The sequence below is a fragment of the Chlamydotis macqueenii genome, chromosome 2, assembly GCF_036417535.1.
Source record: "Chlamydotis macqueenii isolate bChlMac1 chromosome 2, bChlMac1.mat, whole genome shotgun sequence".
In the NCBI taxonomy this organism is placed as follows: Eukaryota; Metazoa; Chordata; class Aves; order Otidiformes; family Otididae; genus Chlamydotis; species Chlamydotis macqueenii.
This window is the reverse complement of record NC_141557.1, coordinates 16,792,975-16,808,842: the sequence shown is the minus strand read 5'-3', so window position 1 is coordinate 16,808,842 and position 15,868 is coordinate 16,792,975. Positions and strand designations below refer to the sequence as shown.

The window sequence follows — 15,868 nt, the reverse complement described above, 5'->3', positions numbered from 1 at the left end:
TTGGAAACACACAGACAACTTCAGATGGCTGATCATCCTTCATCACATCCATGAAATTTCACTGCAGAGCTGAAAGGGATGCAGCAGCTTGGGGGGGAAAAATCATGCTTTATCAGAAAAGTGTGAGATGTCATTTTAAGAAAATAGAATAACTTTCCCTCTCTTTTCCCTCAAATCCCCAGTCTCAGACTGTTTACTTAAATTATTTTGACAGACTTTGTACATAGCTGGCTTCCTGAAGTTCTTTAAGAAAGCCTTTATAGCTGTAACTGTAACAAAAACTAAAACTGAAACTTTGAAAGTTGAAAGCTGAAACACAAGCTCAGACAAAAGACAGAGGAAAGGAGGAGGCCTGACATTACCATTCCTATTCTAATGTGTGCACCCAAAACTCTACTAAATATGAGAATGGAAAATAACCTCTACAACTTTTTTTTTTTTTTTTTAATTTCAAAACATACTACTATTTAAAGGTTACACTGTGAGGAAATAGGTATTTTCATACAAACTCAAGCTGGCAGTGTTCCTCTTATTGGCACAATGCCTTTGGATGAATTTTATAATAGGCCAAATAACATCTTTGTAGAGTTTCTCTAAATTTTTCTGCTTGGACTGATGGACATTCAGAGAACACTATAAATACTGCTTTTCAAAGAAGCATCATAACCAAATATTGCTGTTCCAACATCAACAGAGTTGAGTAGACTTTTCTTAGCCATTTTTCATAATCATTTGTGTTTCTTGGACAGTGCACTTACATTTTGTCATTACCAATGTGCCTGCAGTAGTAACTTTTCCTTTTGGGGGTAAGGAACTAATTAATAAGAATCTGCTTCTATTAAGATAATTCCTTTGAATAAATTACATTTTTGTCTTTTTAAGTCTTATATTTTAAAGAAATGTATGAACTAATTTATCCAGAATCATGAGATATTTGTCTAACCTCACCAGTAGCACTCACAAGTAGCACACACAAGTGCTATGCATATTTTCTCAGGAGAGTCCTACCACCCAAATTATATCACTGCCAGTCTACCTGTAAGATCATCACTCTGCAAGAAAGTCTTAAGGCTAAAAATATTTAGAACTAATGCTGGCATACAGAAGTGACGACTGATACCAAACCAATATTACAGCTGTCAGAGCTGTAACAGTTTATGTACTACAGTGTACAATTTATAACCTCTATTTAAAAGTTTTAGATCTGTCATGGATCAAATATCACTGACCTATATTGTATTGCTGTAACAAACAATATAACTTAGCCATAGCTGCTACAATGCTGTTCTATGGGAAGTACTCTGAACCAGCTACCATAATGTAAGTGTTGACATATACAATCTAGGGTTACGGGAACTTGGATTCTGCTCCCTTTGCAATTAACTTCCTGTCTAACAGCAGGCAAACTAGCTAGAGCTGTAAGCTCAAAACTGGCTAGCACCTAAATATCTTGAGAATTCAAGTCTTGGCCTTTTGTGACTCTCATCCCCTTAACAGTAAAAGAGAAATGGTAGACTTCTCAATCTTAAAAAGATTATAGTGAGAGTAAGTGCATGAGAGATAATAATGCACTCACATACTATGACAGTAACAGCCCTATCAGTATGGTAGATTTGCTTCTAAGATTTTATAAATATCATATAAAATAACTTTAAACTTGTATTTACAGAAAACGTCTGTCCAGAAAAATAGAACTAGTTGTTTTGCTAATAATATTAACAAGTTCTATTCCATCTATGAATCTCCACGCTACAGAAGAGAACCACTACAACTTCCACAAAAGAAGAACACAAGAAGAAAACAGATCCAGATTCCAAGCTCACAACTATTTGAAACATGTCTTGCAGTCCCAAGCACAGGCTTGGAAAAGCCAGAATGCACATAATCCTTTTAAAGTCATACACTTATTACTGCTTTTGAATCAAGCACTGCAAAAACCAAACTGTGCTTCTTGGAAGATCATGTAAATTCTTGAATATTATTAACTTTGAAAAAAAAATCAGGATTTTATTTAGATAGAAACAGCTACTGCACTTCCACAGTGTGTCTATAATCACTGCTTTATACATATTTCTTTCCATTCAGTGTCAGAGGAAAGGGTATTATTGGTAGGTTTGTTTCAGTATGCCACTCGGCCGCAGTCACACACAAAGAACTCTTTGTGGGGTCACAGATTAGCATTTGAGCAGGCAGCCAGGAGAGATGAAAGAAGGATGGCTACACTAAGGATGGCTACACATAGCTTACACTCATCAAATACCCAGCGGAAAAACGACAAGAAAAAATCCATGTAGTCTATAATTTCAGTAGCTGTCCTCTATCCCCTTAGGTTCCAAAAAAGTACTTTTAGTGGAAGCTTTAGCAATGTGGAGTTCTAATCAGGCACTACAGATTGCAGAGTCTTACATATAATAAGTTTACCTCAATTCCAAGATAAAGTAATATTTTAACATTCAGATGTAGCAATATTGTTCAAAAGAGAGGCAGATATAGTCATATCTTGACAGATGAGGCATGTATACACCCCAACATTAGGTAACAAAAAACTTTATTATAATAGAGTGTATATATTTTTTTCAAAAGATGGAAAGATAATTCAGAAGAAGCAGTATGCTTGGAAAACAGCAAGCAAGCTGCCATTTTAGAAACCATTATGAAGAAATAGAAAATACTTAAGTTATAAAAATCAAGATCAAATGTTCTCACAATATTTTCATCCATACACCTGCATCTACATCCATTCATCGATATAAATTAACAGCAAACATACAGTGCTCAGTTTCGAACAGGAAACACTGCCTGAAATGGATGCTGAGGATATCTAGCACTTGAAGGAATTTCCATTCTTTACATAGTCAGAATCTCAAATGATACGCAGAAGGTTATATATTTGTGGTACAGTAGAGAGAAAATGCAAAAGCTGTATTAAATATAGAGGTTAAATAGAAATGGAAGATATTACTGTACAAGGACTAAGAATAAAAGTTTACTTAGCATTCCAGGAAACTTCTAATGGGAAACAAGACCTTCACCATTTATTTTATCACAGGTCAGTGGTAAGAATTCACTGAACATGACTTACAGTTTATACTCACCATTTTATCTCTGTTTGGAAACTGATGTGAAATAAATGAATAGCTCAGTCTTCTGTTCACAACTGACCTGCACAACAACCACTATTCACAACTGGCACTTTTTGTTGGCAGTCTGAGCAGAAAATCTAAGGATTACATTGGCACCAAGTCTGAAATATGCTCTGAAACCAAATGACGGTCTCTTGAGAACACAGCTGAAGTACCTCATAGTGGAGAACAACTACAACTACCTGTGCTATTCATAGCCTGTGAGTAGAAGCTTTCTGTTTTCAGTGTTGTCAGATTTTCAGCATGCTTTATTTGCTAACAGTAAGTTTAGTTCCTGATAAGTTACTAAAATATATTTTCCAAATACAGTAAGCACTGTAAAGGCAAAACAGAATGCTATAATGAGTGCTAGATGAAGCACTTTTGAAAGTGTATACATCATTTATTTTAAAGCAGTTAACAGAATGAAATAAAGAGAATGTTTTAGTAACAGCAAAATATTGCTGGACATCATCTGAATATAAAAAGTATATGTGAGTATATATAAAATAAACTTATATGTATTATATATATATTCTATATATAAAACTTATTTTTATATATATATATATAATATTTATATATAACTTATTACTTTAAATACTTTCTTACCTTAGCATTTTTAATGCAAGGACAGATAGCCCAAGCTGCACTTGCTTGAACATCCGGATTAGGATTTTTCAATAATGACCATAACAAACGAACACCATCTAGACGGTCAATTATCCTATTGGAAAAACAGACCAAAAAAAAAAGATAATTATTTATGGAGTACACTATGTTAAATTTTAAATTATATCAGTTTGCCTGGAATATTGCTTTAATAAATATTGGTATGACTTTCTTTAACACACTGTTTCACTTTATGCAAGCGCTTGTGTTTTATTGTTAGCTGATCACCATTAACATAGTCAGTAAACACTGCTTACTATAGCAGATGGGTGTGAACAAATGATGTAAAGACAGAATATGTTTACTAACTAAATCTTATTAACGCTGTTTACTTTTTTCTCAGCACTGTCATTCAAAATGCTTACAGAAGATAAAGTCAAGTAAACTACATTATAACCAGAACTCATATAAACGTGGAAACAAGCATGTGACTTTTTAATGATCTGCATGCAAAGTGAAATCTGAATTCCAGCACACTGGCTTCTTTCATATAGTAACAAATACTTTCCAAAACAAATATTTATGCCCAAAACTATGAACTTAACTTTTTATTCAGTCTATGCCTAATGTATTTACCTTACTGTATGACATATTTAAAAATACTATGTTTCTAATTTAGCATTAGAAATTAAAATGGTCACACCACAGTGCATCCTTTGTTGGGCATGAATAACATGTAACTTGTTTCCCATGTGTTCCTTACCAACAAGACTAACACTGAACACTGTGCTGTTACTTAAACACACTGTAATCAAAGTATCTTTGTGACTAGCTGAAAAATGAATTATCATCAGAGTCATCTCTACACCATCTGTGTTATGTTTACACATCAATCAGACTTGGGGATCATAACTTCACATTAGGTTCCAGTGAATACCTTAAATGCAAAGGAAAGTCAAACAAAACTTAATAGCCTTTACAAACATGCCTTTTTCCAAAAAGATATGTTAAACCCAAAGAAGATGAGCTGAAGATAAAGAAAAGCAAATACACCTTCATTTTCTAACTTCAAAAGTAAAAATTGAATTGTATAAAATTAGTCTGCATCCTTAACTGTATAAGAGAAATTTAAATACAGATTGTGCTTTAAAACATCACATAAACCATTTAATTTGTGTTCACAATATATAGGTTTGCCATGAAATTTTAAAACTAATTATAAAATCAGTTTTGTATGTAATCCTACCATCATTTGAAGCAGAAAAAATAATTAAGGACATGAACTCTATCTTAAATAACCAAGGATTTTATTCATAACGCTTTTATGCAGACTGGTTAAACAACTATGTTTTTCAAAATAATACTTGTTTGCAAAAGCTATGGTTGAGATCCTATAAATTATTTAAGATCTGCTAATTTTAATACAGCTTAGTTTACAGACTCAGCTCTAAATCAATTGCAAGAAAATAATCATTCAAAGGACAAATTAAAAAATCTTAGCTCATCAAAATGAAACACCAAGATCAAAACATCACAAATTACATAATTTTATATATATGTTCAACACAGAAAGGATGGCTTAAGTAAAAGCTTGAAAACAAGCTTTTAAATCCCTTCAAATTCCCAATACTTTTAAGCAATTTTAACATTACTTCCTGTCATTTCAGAAAGCACAAGGAATTTTTTCTTACATTGGAATTAATTAAAAAAGAACTCATGAATCTTTCTTCTAGTCAAGTAGAGTACTACCATTTACCAACATAAGGTACTTCCTCCCAAGAGGGGCCAAATATAAATGACCCATCTCCAACCGGTATATAAAAATCAAGAGATAGAAGCCGAACACTGAGCCCAGCTTTTTCCATTACACTTTAAAAAACAACCTCTAGGTTGATTTATCTTTCCTTTCTATTTTTTTGAAAGCTTCCTTTTCAATTTAAAGATTACTTTCATTTTCTTCTAAGTTTTCTTGTCTTCTCTTCAGCTTTTCAAGGTAAACTAGCCTCACTCTATGGTTCATTTTCTAAAGAAAAGTTTTGCCGTTTGCTTGAAGACCAGTTGTCTTACACCCAACAGAAACAGCTCAGAATATTTGAAAGCGTAGTCCTCTGACCGTTTAACATGTATAAAATCAAACTAAAAAACAGTACAGACAAAAAATCCAACTCTCCAAAGAACGTTTTTTGTCACTGATTACTGCTTTCTCTCAGTTACACTAGAATAACTCATATGAAGAGAACTCTACATACAAGAATGATGCTCTTAAATTCTCATACTTGAAGAATTATCATTGTGTAATCACCCTACAAGCCCAAACTCTTTTATTTTCATCTTGCTGAGGACATACATTTACCAATTAAAGAAAGCATTGCTAAACAAGTGACTAATCCTTTCTGAGTTCAATTATTTATCATTCTGTAGTTTCACTGCACAATGTAGCAGATGAAGAAACTGGGTGTTAAACAAGCATGTCTGCTATAAAAGCAAAGGGAACACTAAAATAAATGGCCCTGAAAAATGTTTCCTCTATAAAAGTGCTTAGACATTAGTTTCCTTTCTATGTGAAAACTCATTTTTAAAGTGGACAAAAATAAACGTTTGGGTTTCTTTACAAATAAACAAAGAAAGAGATGGGAAAATAGACCTATAATCTTGAAATTTCAGCTCTGATGGCGTTACACTAAACAATATTCTGATTTGCTTTTGTATATAGCTTTTGTATCTGATTTTCTTCACAAAATTTATTATAACTTTATTAGCACGCTGCTGTAATAAGCACAATAACTACAAGCAAACATACCTTAAAATTTACTTCGGTTGGCATTCAATTCTCTATTCATTCATAGCTAGTACATTAGTCACTGTGGCTACAGTAACTTAAATTATCTATTTTATCATAATTTGTTTACATTATTATGATAAAACTAAACTACAGTTAAACCTGTATTAAACAACCACTCCTGGGACTGTGAAAGGACAGTTCTTTTAATAAAGACACATAATAGTTCCTTTGAATGCTGAAGGGAATCTCACAAAAGCTGAAATAATATCATATTTAGTTGATATCCAAAATCTTAATATTTAATATTTTAAAGTTCAAATATTTAACTACTTTATAGAATAGTTGAACTACACGTATGTAATGTATCTGATGTATAGAACACTATTAATTGTTAAAATCTTAACAGGCACAAAAGTCACCCAAAGTAGAAACGCAAACTTTCTTATAGGTAATTGTCATCTGGTGCTTCACTGTAAGTAGATAACAATATATAAATATGCAGAGTTCAGTCGCAAGAGCCCAGATTCTGAATTATTGTTGCTCTATACCTTAACATAGCAGAGGCATCTCACAATAGACCTGGACCAAGATGACCAGCGGCCACCTCTTCTGAGTGGCTCTGTGCCTTGTCATGAACTGTTATTTGATCAGCGATACAATTTGGACCAAGGTGTAAATTATTCTGCTACTCAAAAGATCAAAAGTAGTTGTACTGGCAGTTAGAAATAGCTGGGGTGAAGGGACACTTCTGTCATGCACTCCTGTGCTTGCCAGACATGATTAGAGCAGAGATGAAGGGTATGCAGCTGACATCACTCCTACAAAAAGGCAACTGCAAGGTGTATGAGCAAATAATCTTCCTGGTTTCCACACACAACAGCTGACATATGGTGTATATAGAACATGTCCTATAGGCAAATAATTTTAATGCAATAAAACCCATTCAGAGATTTCTGGAGTGTCTAGGACAGCCTTGGGAAATCTCACGTTACAGTGAATTGGTATTTGCTATTTGATCAGTGCAGATAATTTAACAAGATAATTTTGTAAAGGATTTTTGTTGTCTATTTATAGTCAACAACTGTTCAATAAAGACTTTTCACATTATTTCACTTAAGAACCTTGGTATCATGACATCATTGAACATCATGAGATGTCTGTGCAAGACATGGGTTAAAATTCTAGAAATTTACTTTGTTTTTTTTACATATATCTGAAACTAGCAAAGCTGTTAATCTGAAATAGTACTTATCTTTCAAAGTCGAACTTAATATTGAACATTTCCAGTAGAAACTTCAACATGTATTGCTTAAACACACATGCATACACATAGCCTAGACATCTGTTTGTCATATCTATAATTTTTTCTCTAACTGTGTTATTTGCCAGAACTTTTGAGAAGTCTAGTTTAATTGCCTGCCAATTTAGACCACAAATACAAATGTAAATAAACAAAGTTATACTGACTCTGTATTGTGCTCACTGGTAAGATTACAGGGTTTAATTCTAGTAGAATGCAATCCCCTCTTTTTTGAAACCACAATTCAGCATGTTTCTTAAAACTTTCACTAGTTGCCGTGGACTGCTTTGGCATTATATACCAATGACTCAAATTCCATCTTTTTGGCTAAAATAATTGTACATTTTAGTTTATAAGATTCTAAACTCTCAGTTTTGAATGCTAGAGATTAAGTCTATAGGTTTTCAAATGAAAAGGGCAAATGAAAATCTAGTGGCAGTTAAAGAATAGGCAGTAGTCCTCTGCTTTCAGTAAGAGAAAAAGAATGACTTGTAAAAAGTTCCTCAAAAAGACAAATGTACATAAAAAATGTACAGCAGCATCTCTGTCAGTGGTAGTGCAGCAGACTGAGTATGGAGAAGAGCTTTACACTTTCCATATAATAGTAAGGAAGTTCAGTCATCTAGCTATGCTTTTTTAAGAAAAAAAAAACAACTTTTTTTTTTGCTGTGAGAGAAGCCAGCTGCTGTTCTTTTTTTTTTAACATAGCTCAAGCGAGTCAATAAAAATCACTTAATTGTTTGAACTTGCCTTAAAGTAAAGGGCTGGTGCAGAAAAGTAACACTGTTGTACTTTTCTACACTTCCACTCAGTAGTTGTAGAAGTTGAACAGTCAACTAGGGAACATGACAGAGATAAAATATATAAAAGATATACAGAAGCTGCAGATTTACCTATGCCGATCTACTAGTCTTCTCTGTCAGTGCAGGCTTCCTCCATGGAACATATGATAAATGTACAATATTTCCCTTAGAAGTTAACTGCACTGTGTCATAGAACGCTCAGCTTTTTATTTCTTATATTAATTCCATCCTCTTCATTACATATCCTTGAATCATTCATAGAAACTCCCCCTGCAGACCATGGAGGTCCACCGTGGAGCAGAGATCCAGCTGCAGCCCATGGAGAAAACCCACGCTGGAGCAGGTGAATGCCCGAAGGAGGTTGTGGCCCATGGAGGGCCTATGCTGGAGCAGGGTCCTGGCAGGATCTGTGGACCCATGGGAAGAGGAGCCCACACTGGAGCAGGTTTACTGGCAGGACTTGTGACCCCTTGGGTGACCCACGCAGGAGCAGTATGTTCCTGACGGACTGCACCCCATGGAAGGGACCCACAGTGGAGCAGTTAGTGAAGAACTGCAGCCCATGGGAAGGATTCACATTTGAGAAGTTCATGGAGGACTTTCTCCCATGGGAGTGACCCTATGGTGGAGCAGGGGAAGACTGCACGGAGTCCTCCTCCTGAGGAAGAAGGAGCAGCAGAGAAATGTGTGATGAACTGACCGCAATCCCCATTCCCTGTCCCCCTGCACTGCTAGGGGGAGGAGGTAGAGAAATCCTCCGGAATACAGGAGGAGTGGGGGAAGGTACTCTAAGATTTGGTTTTATTTTATCACTATCCTATTTTGATTTGATTAGTAATAAATAAAATTAATTTTCCCCAAGGAAAATATGTCAGTATGTGGGTGAGTGACCTCTTCCTGTCCTTATCTCGATCCATGAGCCTTTTGTTATATTTTCTCTCCCCTATTCAGCTGAGGAGTGACAGAGCAGTCTGATGGGTACTTGGCATCCAGTCAGCGTCAATGTAGCACATCTCCACATTCTTGTTAAGATGTGTCCTGTTGGTTAAGAACTTCAGAAAATGTTTAAGAAAGAGAATGAGCTCCATAGTAGTTTCTAGCAAGACTACTTATTGTTTTAGTCCCAAATTATGTAAATGGAACAAAGTGATGCTACAGACTATGTATCCTTCACGTCTTTGGAGATGTACTCTTCCCAAAAAGGAGGAGAGCAGTTTGGATGAGGAGCTACAACTTCAATTCCTGCTCTACTGGTCTGAGAGGAGGAGCATGGAGAGGAATGGATGTCCCTTTTTTTTTTTTTGAGAGGGGGTTGGGAATCTAACATGTTAACCCTGTGAGAGGCAGAGCACGCAATCAAGAAATCATTTAAACATGTGACTAGTTGCACTGGTGTCAATGTTTTAACTAAGCATTGTTTTTAAATATTTTACTAGATTGGTATCAAACTTATCCACACCTGGATGAATCACACCTTGGGAAAAGTTAGCAGCATTATCTCTTCTAGTACTACAAGTCTAAATAGCACAATACATCAGGCACATGTCACAGTCTTGCTAATAATAATAATAATTTCTGTGTAACAGGTTTTTTTGTAGTAGTAAAAGGTATATTCTACTCTTGATCTAAGAGCTTGCTTACTTGTTAATGTTTTAAAATATTTTTTTAAACATATTAAAAGTGGGGAACTTTCAATAGAGAATTTTTCCATATGAACCAAATTTGGTATTTCATCCCTTTGTCCACTCTTTGCAAACTCCATAAAATTTTATCAAACAATCTGTACTCTCTCCTTCTTAAAAACAAGATGGACTTTGTTCATCACAATTTTAGCAGCAACTTGTGTTATTTTTGGTGCTTATACTGACCACATTCCGGTATGAAGATATCCACACTGGATACTACAAGTGATAGTCTTGAGTACTGGAGTATGTCTGAGGTTTTAAAAATATCAATTTATGTTTATTGGCATTTAAATTTCTCAGTTGATTTACAATATTAATTCTGTTAGGTTAGCACATTACTCTAAAGGCTCATTTTTAGTAAGATATGTTGTGAAAGTGATTTCATTTATGTATACTTTTATGCTACATGGCTAACTGTTCACACAACCCATGTTTACAGTTGTGTACCATCTAGCCTTTTGCCACTGGGTGACAGCCAAAGCATGAAAAGAAAAGCCCTATTCAGGAAAAGAATCCCCTGCACTGCTATATGAATATCAAGTGAATTACGCAAATCAGAACAGGAGGAGCTTAATAAAACTCTCTTTCTGACCTTTCTTATTTATAAGGAGGAAAATATGCCGAGAATCTCGAGGTAAATATCCCTGTAAGGGAACGGTAAGCACAGTAAATGCCGACCTCAACATTTAACTGGAACACTTAATCATAAAACTCAAGGATCTTTGTAAGCTGTACAAATCTACATCACAAAACCAGAGAGAGCAGCAACTCTCAGTAAAAAGACAGTCTTTTCTTTGGTTTTGCAAAAGAGTAAGAGGGAAGAAAAGGGTAAAAAAAAGAGTGTGAGATCATAAAAGGAACCATGGAGAATGACAAAACAGATAAAATATAAACAATACTGTACTTTAAAGATTTTCAAATTCTTTTTCATGACAGTGTGTGTGTACATTTCCTTCTGGAATTACTTTCTATAATTTAGGCTACTTTTTATAATTTAAAAACAGATGTAAAAGAAGGTGGCAAAACAGGTACCTATCATAAGGCACTTTAAAAAGGTGCTCTCTAACTCTGAATTTTAACTTTATTAAAAAACAGTTTACTAAAGGTTTATCTGATTTTTCCCCAAGATGCAAAAGCTTTACATTCTAGATATTCCTTAACAATTTTTAAAAATACATATAGTACATTTTACAGTAGGATCTAACTAACCCACACAGCCCTTGAAAAACAACAAAAATAATATCTTTTAAAGTCGGATTACACTTGAGTATATTTGTGCCAGAATTACTAAAGAAAATTTTTTCAATATTTAAAATGCTATGAATATGAATAGCTTACATCATATTTTCAGGTTCTGTTGCACAAGCTCCCACTGCTTTGGTGACATTCACAAGAAGTGCCTGATCAGTTCCAGTAAGTAACTTCACTAGAGGTGGTATTCCACCACACGTACGGATAAGAGTTCGATTTATTGGCTCTTGGCAACATTCTCCCAGTGCTCCAACGATATTTACGAGAACTTCTTCAGGCTGGTCAGTGAGCAGTCCTACCAAAGCTTCTACAGCTTTATATTCCCGAAATCTAAAATACAGAAATAAAATAAAAGTTGTTATTTTCCGTGTGTTACTGTTATAAGTTTAATTTTATATTTAATGTGTAATTATAATTGAAGTATAATGTTTCATTTCTGTATGTAAAGTACCTGGCTGAAGAAATCACAATACAGGTAAACCACTTCAGTTGGTTCCTGAAAGTGTGACATACAGCATAATTTCTTACTCTATCTTTTAAAATATATTTCTCTAACTTATCTATCTAGGAATCTGCAGAGTAATTTGAGAGTTTTTTAAAACTTGACATGTGGATGCAACATCTATAAATAGCTGAAAGCATACTGGAAGACTGGCAAGTACTGTGGCATCCTAACTCCCAGTACTTTTTCCTGACACATTAACAATAGCTAGAGCAGTAGTATATCAGACCCTCTTCATCTCTCTGGACCAAAGGACCACCCTTACTTTTCACTAGATGTTGGCCTTTAGAGGGTTTGCCCTGACCAGTTCTATACTCAGTTCAGGCCTAAGAAGTGCATTTTCCTAAGGTCAGACCTACATTTCTATTACATCTCTATTATACTATGTAAGATTCCATTTTGAGATCAAGTAATAAAGTGAGATCAATTTGAACTGACTGCTATATTAATACTTCCCTCAATTTCCATAGCACTTTTGGTACCAAAAACCAAAAAATATGCTTTTAAAAATACTGGAGGTCCCACCCTACAAACAGATGCATACTAAACCTCAGAAGTTCATCCTTTAGAACAGGACATTACTCCATAGAACAAGGGTTGTTTTCTAAGTTTATTTTGTTGAGAACTTAGAAGATTCTTAACACTTAACACATACTGTATCTTCCTTTCATACATTTTCTATGATACACCTTGACTATTCTGTTTAATATCTTCATCAGTGACGTAGACAGTGGGATCAAGTGCACCCTCAGCAAGTTTGCAGACGACAGCAAGCTGAGTGGTGCAGTTGACACGCTTGAGGGATGGGATGCCATTCAGAAAGATCTGGACAAGTTTGAGAAGTGGGCCCATGTGAACCTCATGAGGTTCCACAAAGCCAAGTGTAAGGTCCTGCACACGGGTTGAGGCAATCCCTGGTATCAATAAAGGCTGGGGGACGAAGGGATTGTGAGCAGCCCTGCTGAGAAGGACTTGAGGGCATTGGTGGATGAAAAGCTGGACATGAGCAGTCAACGCGCACTCATAGCACAGAAGGCCAAATGTATCCTGGGCTGCATCAAAAGTAGTGTGGCCAGCAGGTCAAGGGAGGTGATTCTCCCCCTCTACTCCACTCTGGTGAGACCCCACCTGGAGTACTGTATCCAGTTCTGGAGCCCCCAACACAAGAAGGACCTGGACCAGTTGAAGAAGGTCCAGAGGAGGACCACGAAAATGATAAGAGGGCTGGAGCACCTTTCCTATAAGTAAAGGCTGAAAGAGTTGGTCTGTTCAGCCTGGACAAGAGAAAGTCCAGGGAGACCTTATTGTGGCCCTTCAGTACCTAAAGGGGGCTTATAAGAAGGATGGGGACAAACTTTTTAGCAGGGTTTGTGGCGATAGGACAAGGGGTAATGGCTTTAAACTGGAAGAGGGTATAGATTTAGATTAGACATAAGGAAGAAATTTTTTACAGTGAGGGTGGTAGAACACTGGAACAGATTGTCCAGAGAGGTGGAGGATGCTCCATCCCTGAAAACATTCAAGGCCAGGTTGGATGGGGCTCTGAGCAACCTGATCTAGTTGAAGGTGTCCCTGCTCCTTGCCGGGGGGGTTGGACTGGATGATCTTTAAAGGTCCTGTCCAACCCGAAATATTCTACGATTCTACAATTTTATGATAATTCCACTTGGTATATCAAGCTAGATCTAACCTGTATATTATCTAATAATTATGCTTTGATTTATACCTTTGTGTAAATACATATAGTTCCTCCCCTAAAGAGATAATTTATCTGAGGGTGCAGAGTTCTCATTTGTGCTTCCTCCATGGCCCCTAGCTTCTGGAAATGTTTACTTGAGCTACAAATACTCTGTGTTTTCCAAGAATCAGTTGTATATACGGCTTCTCTCTCATACCAAAAAAAAAAAAAGTATTTTTAAGATTTTGATGACAGAACTAGAACTGTTTCAATAAAAGTTCATCTTTCCAAGTCTGTTTATCAGTGTAACAGTTAAAGTAACTGAGAAATGAGAAACTTTCATTTTTCATGATTCAAGCATTTGCTTAAGGAGGAATCTTCCTCTCCTTGTTCACTACAATTTGGAAGTATCTCTATAACTTTTTTTTCAAGAGAAAACATGAACAGCATGAAAAAAAGAGCAACAAAACACGCAAACAATTTTCTTTAAAAAAATAACCTATTTTCTCTGGCTACTTTATCTGTGTTGCATACCCAGCTGCCTCACAGATGGAACAATACGAGCTAGCTCTACCATGGGCAGGCTACAGCCTGACAGAGCTGTTGGCTCGGGCCATCTTGTGTCCAGAAGCAGTACAACTGCTTGCATGCAAACTGGAATCCGAGCTACTCAGGCCCAGGCACCTGTATCAGCTCGTTGCTGAGTCAGCACCACATCTCAGCAATATACTTCAGGTATAGGAAACACTGTGGAGTAGTTCAAAGATAATGAAGTGGCCCTGAAGGAACCAGCAGATTTTCTTAGTTCTAGCTTCATGCCAGACTCAAGCTCACGCCTCCAGATCTACTCATGTGCTTTCCTATTATCCTCCTTTCTTGTTCTATAGTGCCCTCTCGTCTTGAGTTTGGATAGGGTTTACTGCTTCAAGCTCACCACTACATAATGCATGAATTCAGCTCAAGTCTGGAGCTGTGCCTGGCTAGTAACCTTCATGGAGCACCAAGCACTTGCCAAAGATATGTGAGTAGCCCAGCAAAAATCTGTTTGCATTTGGACAGAATTATTGGCTACAGCTATACTAATAAATAAAACAGGCCGCGGCTCATTCTCTAGCCCTGAGGACAAGAAGCACAACATAGCATCCATATGGCTAAAATCTCTTATCCTCACAATTCAGGGTGGCCTCACCCATTCTGCCTAATGGAAACAATCTGTTGTCTGCATTGTTCCCAAGAAGTGTCTGGGCATTGTCTGGGAGAGTGCTTGCTGGCACAGGCCAAACTGCGTAAGGGACTCTGCTAGCAGTTAAACAGTATGGATTATCATAACAAAGTGCCTGAACCCTGAAAGGTTTGGCCTGGTTTAGTTTACTAGTATAGAGAGAGCCATTCAGTCCATCTCATCACTGATTGATCCAGAACCAGGATGCCTCTGTACAGATACCCAAAGCCCACAGAAAAGAAGGATACACCCTTCTGGAAAGCCAGGTTACTGTGCAGTCAAGAATGTAAAAAGCAGTAGGACAGCAGCAGAGTATATAAAGACCATGGCTCTGTATACCAATGGTTTGGGAACTCATTTAGGACAGTAAAAAGCCAGACTGTAAACCCTTATTACTAGAATTCTTTCTGATTTTTATCCATCAGTTAACCATCATATCTGCTTGTCCAGCAAAGTACACCAAAATTAGGGCTGCAGGAAGATTACTGATACTCCTTATATTCTCAGATAATCACTCAGAACTCTGATACTGAGAGGTTGTAGGTACCTATGGTAGGACTCTCATCAGTTCCACTCATTTAAAAGCTGAATATCCAGACTAAGCTACTTTTCTGAGCCCCTTCTGCAGTGAAGGAGAGAGGCCTTTATGCTAATTACACTAGATTCCAGTATATTTCTGAAGTAGGTGAAACTAACATGTATTAGATATCTACACTAGAATGAGATAATTTGCTCTCTGTCTCTCTTGACATACAACATTAAAGCTAAGTGTGCGAACTAGTCTATCATGCAGCACTGATTTCAGTTTGAAGCCAAAGAGAGGAGTGGGTATATCAGATACGCCTGTGTGTCCAATATTTAGTATGTGCTAGTACACCTCCTGACTCGGTGTCCTATATCTTAACTATTCT

General features: G+C 36.3%; 1 protein-coding gene across 1 annotated transcript in view; it reads right to left on the bottom strand.

Moving 5' to 3' along the window:
* Positions 1 to 15,868, bottom strand: part of LOC104474489 (outer dynein arm-docking complex subunit 2) — a 75,031-nt gene that overhangs the window by 35,009 nt on the left and 24,154 nt on the right. The window contains exons 8-9 of the mRNA XM_086741600.1: positions 11,643 to 11,885; positions 3,735 to 3,849 (exon numbers count right to left, since the gene is read on the bottom strand). Of these exons, the coding sequence (XP_086597726.1) occupies positions 3,735 to 3,849; positions 11,643 to 11,885 (358 nt within the window). The remainder of the gene's footprint in view (positions 1 to 3,734; positions 3,850 to 11,642; positions 11,886 to 15,868) is intronic.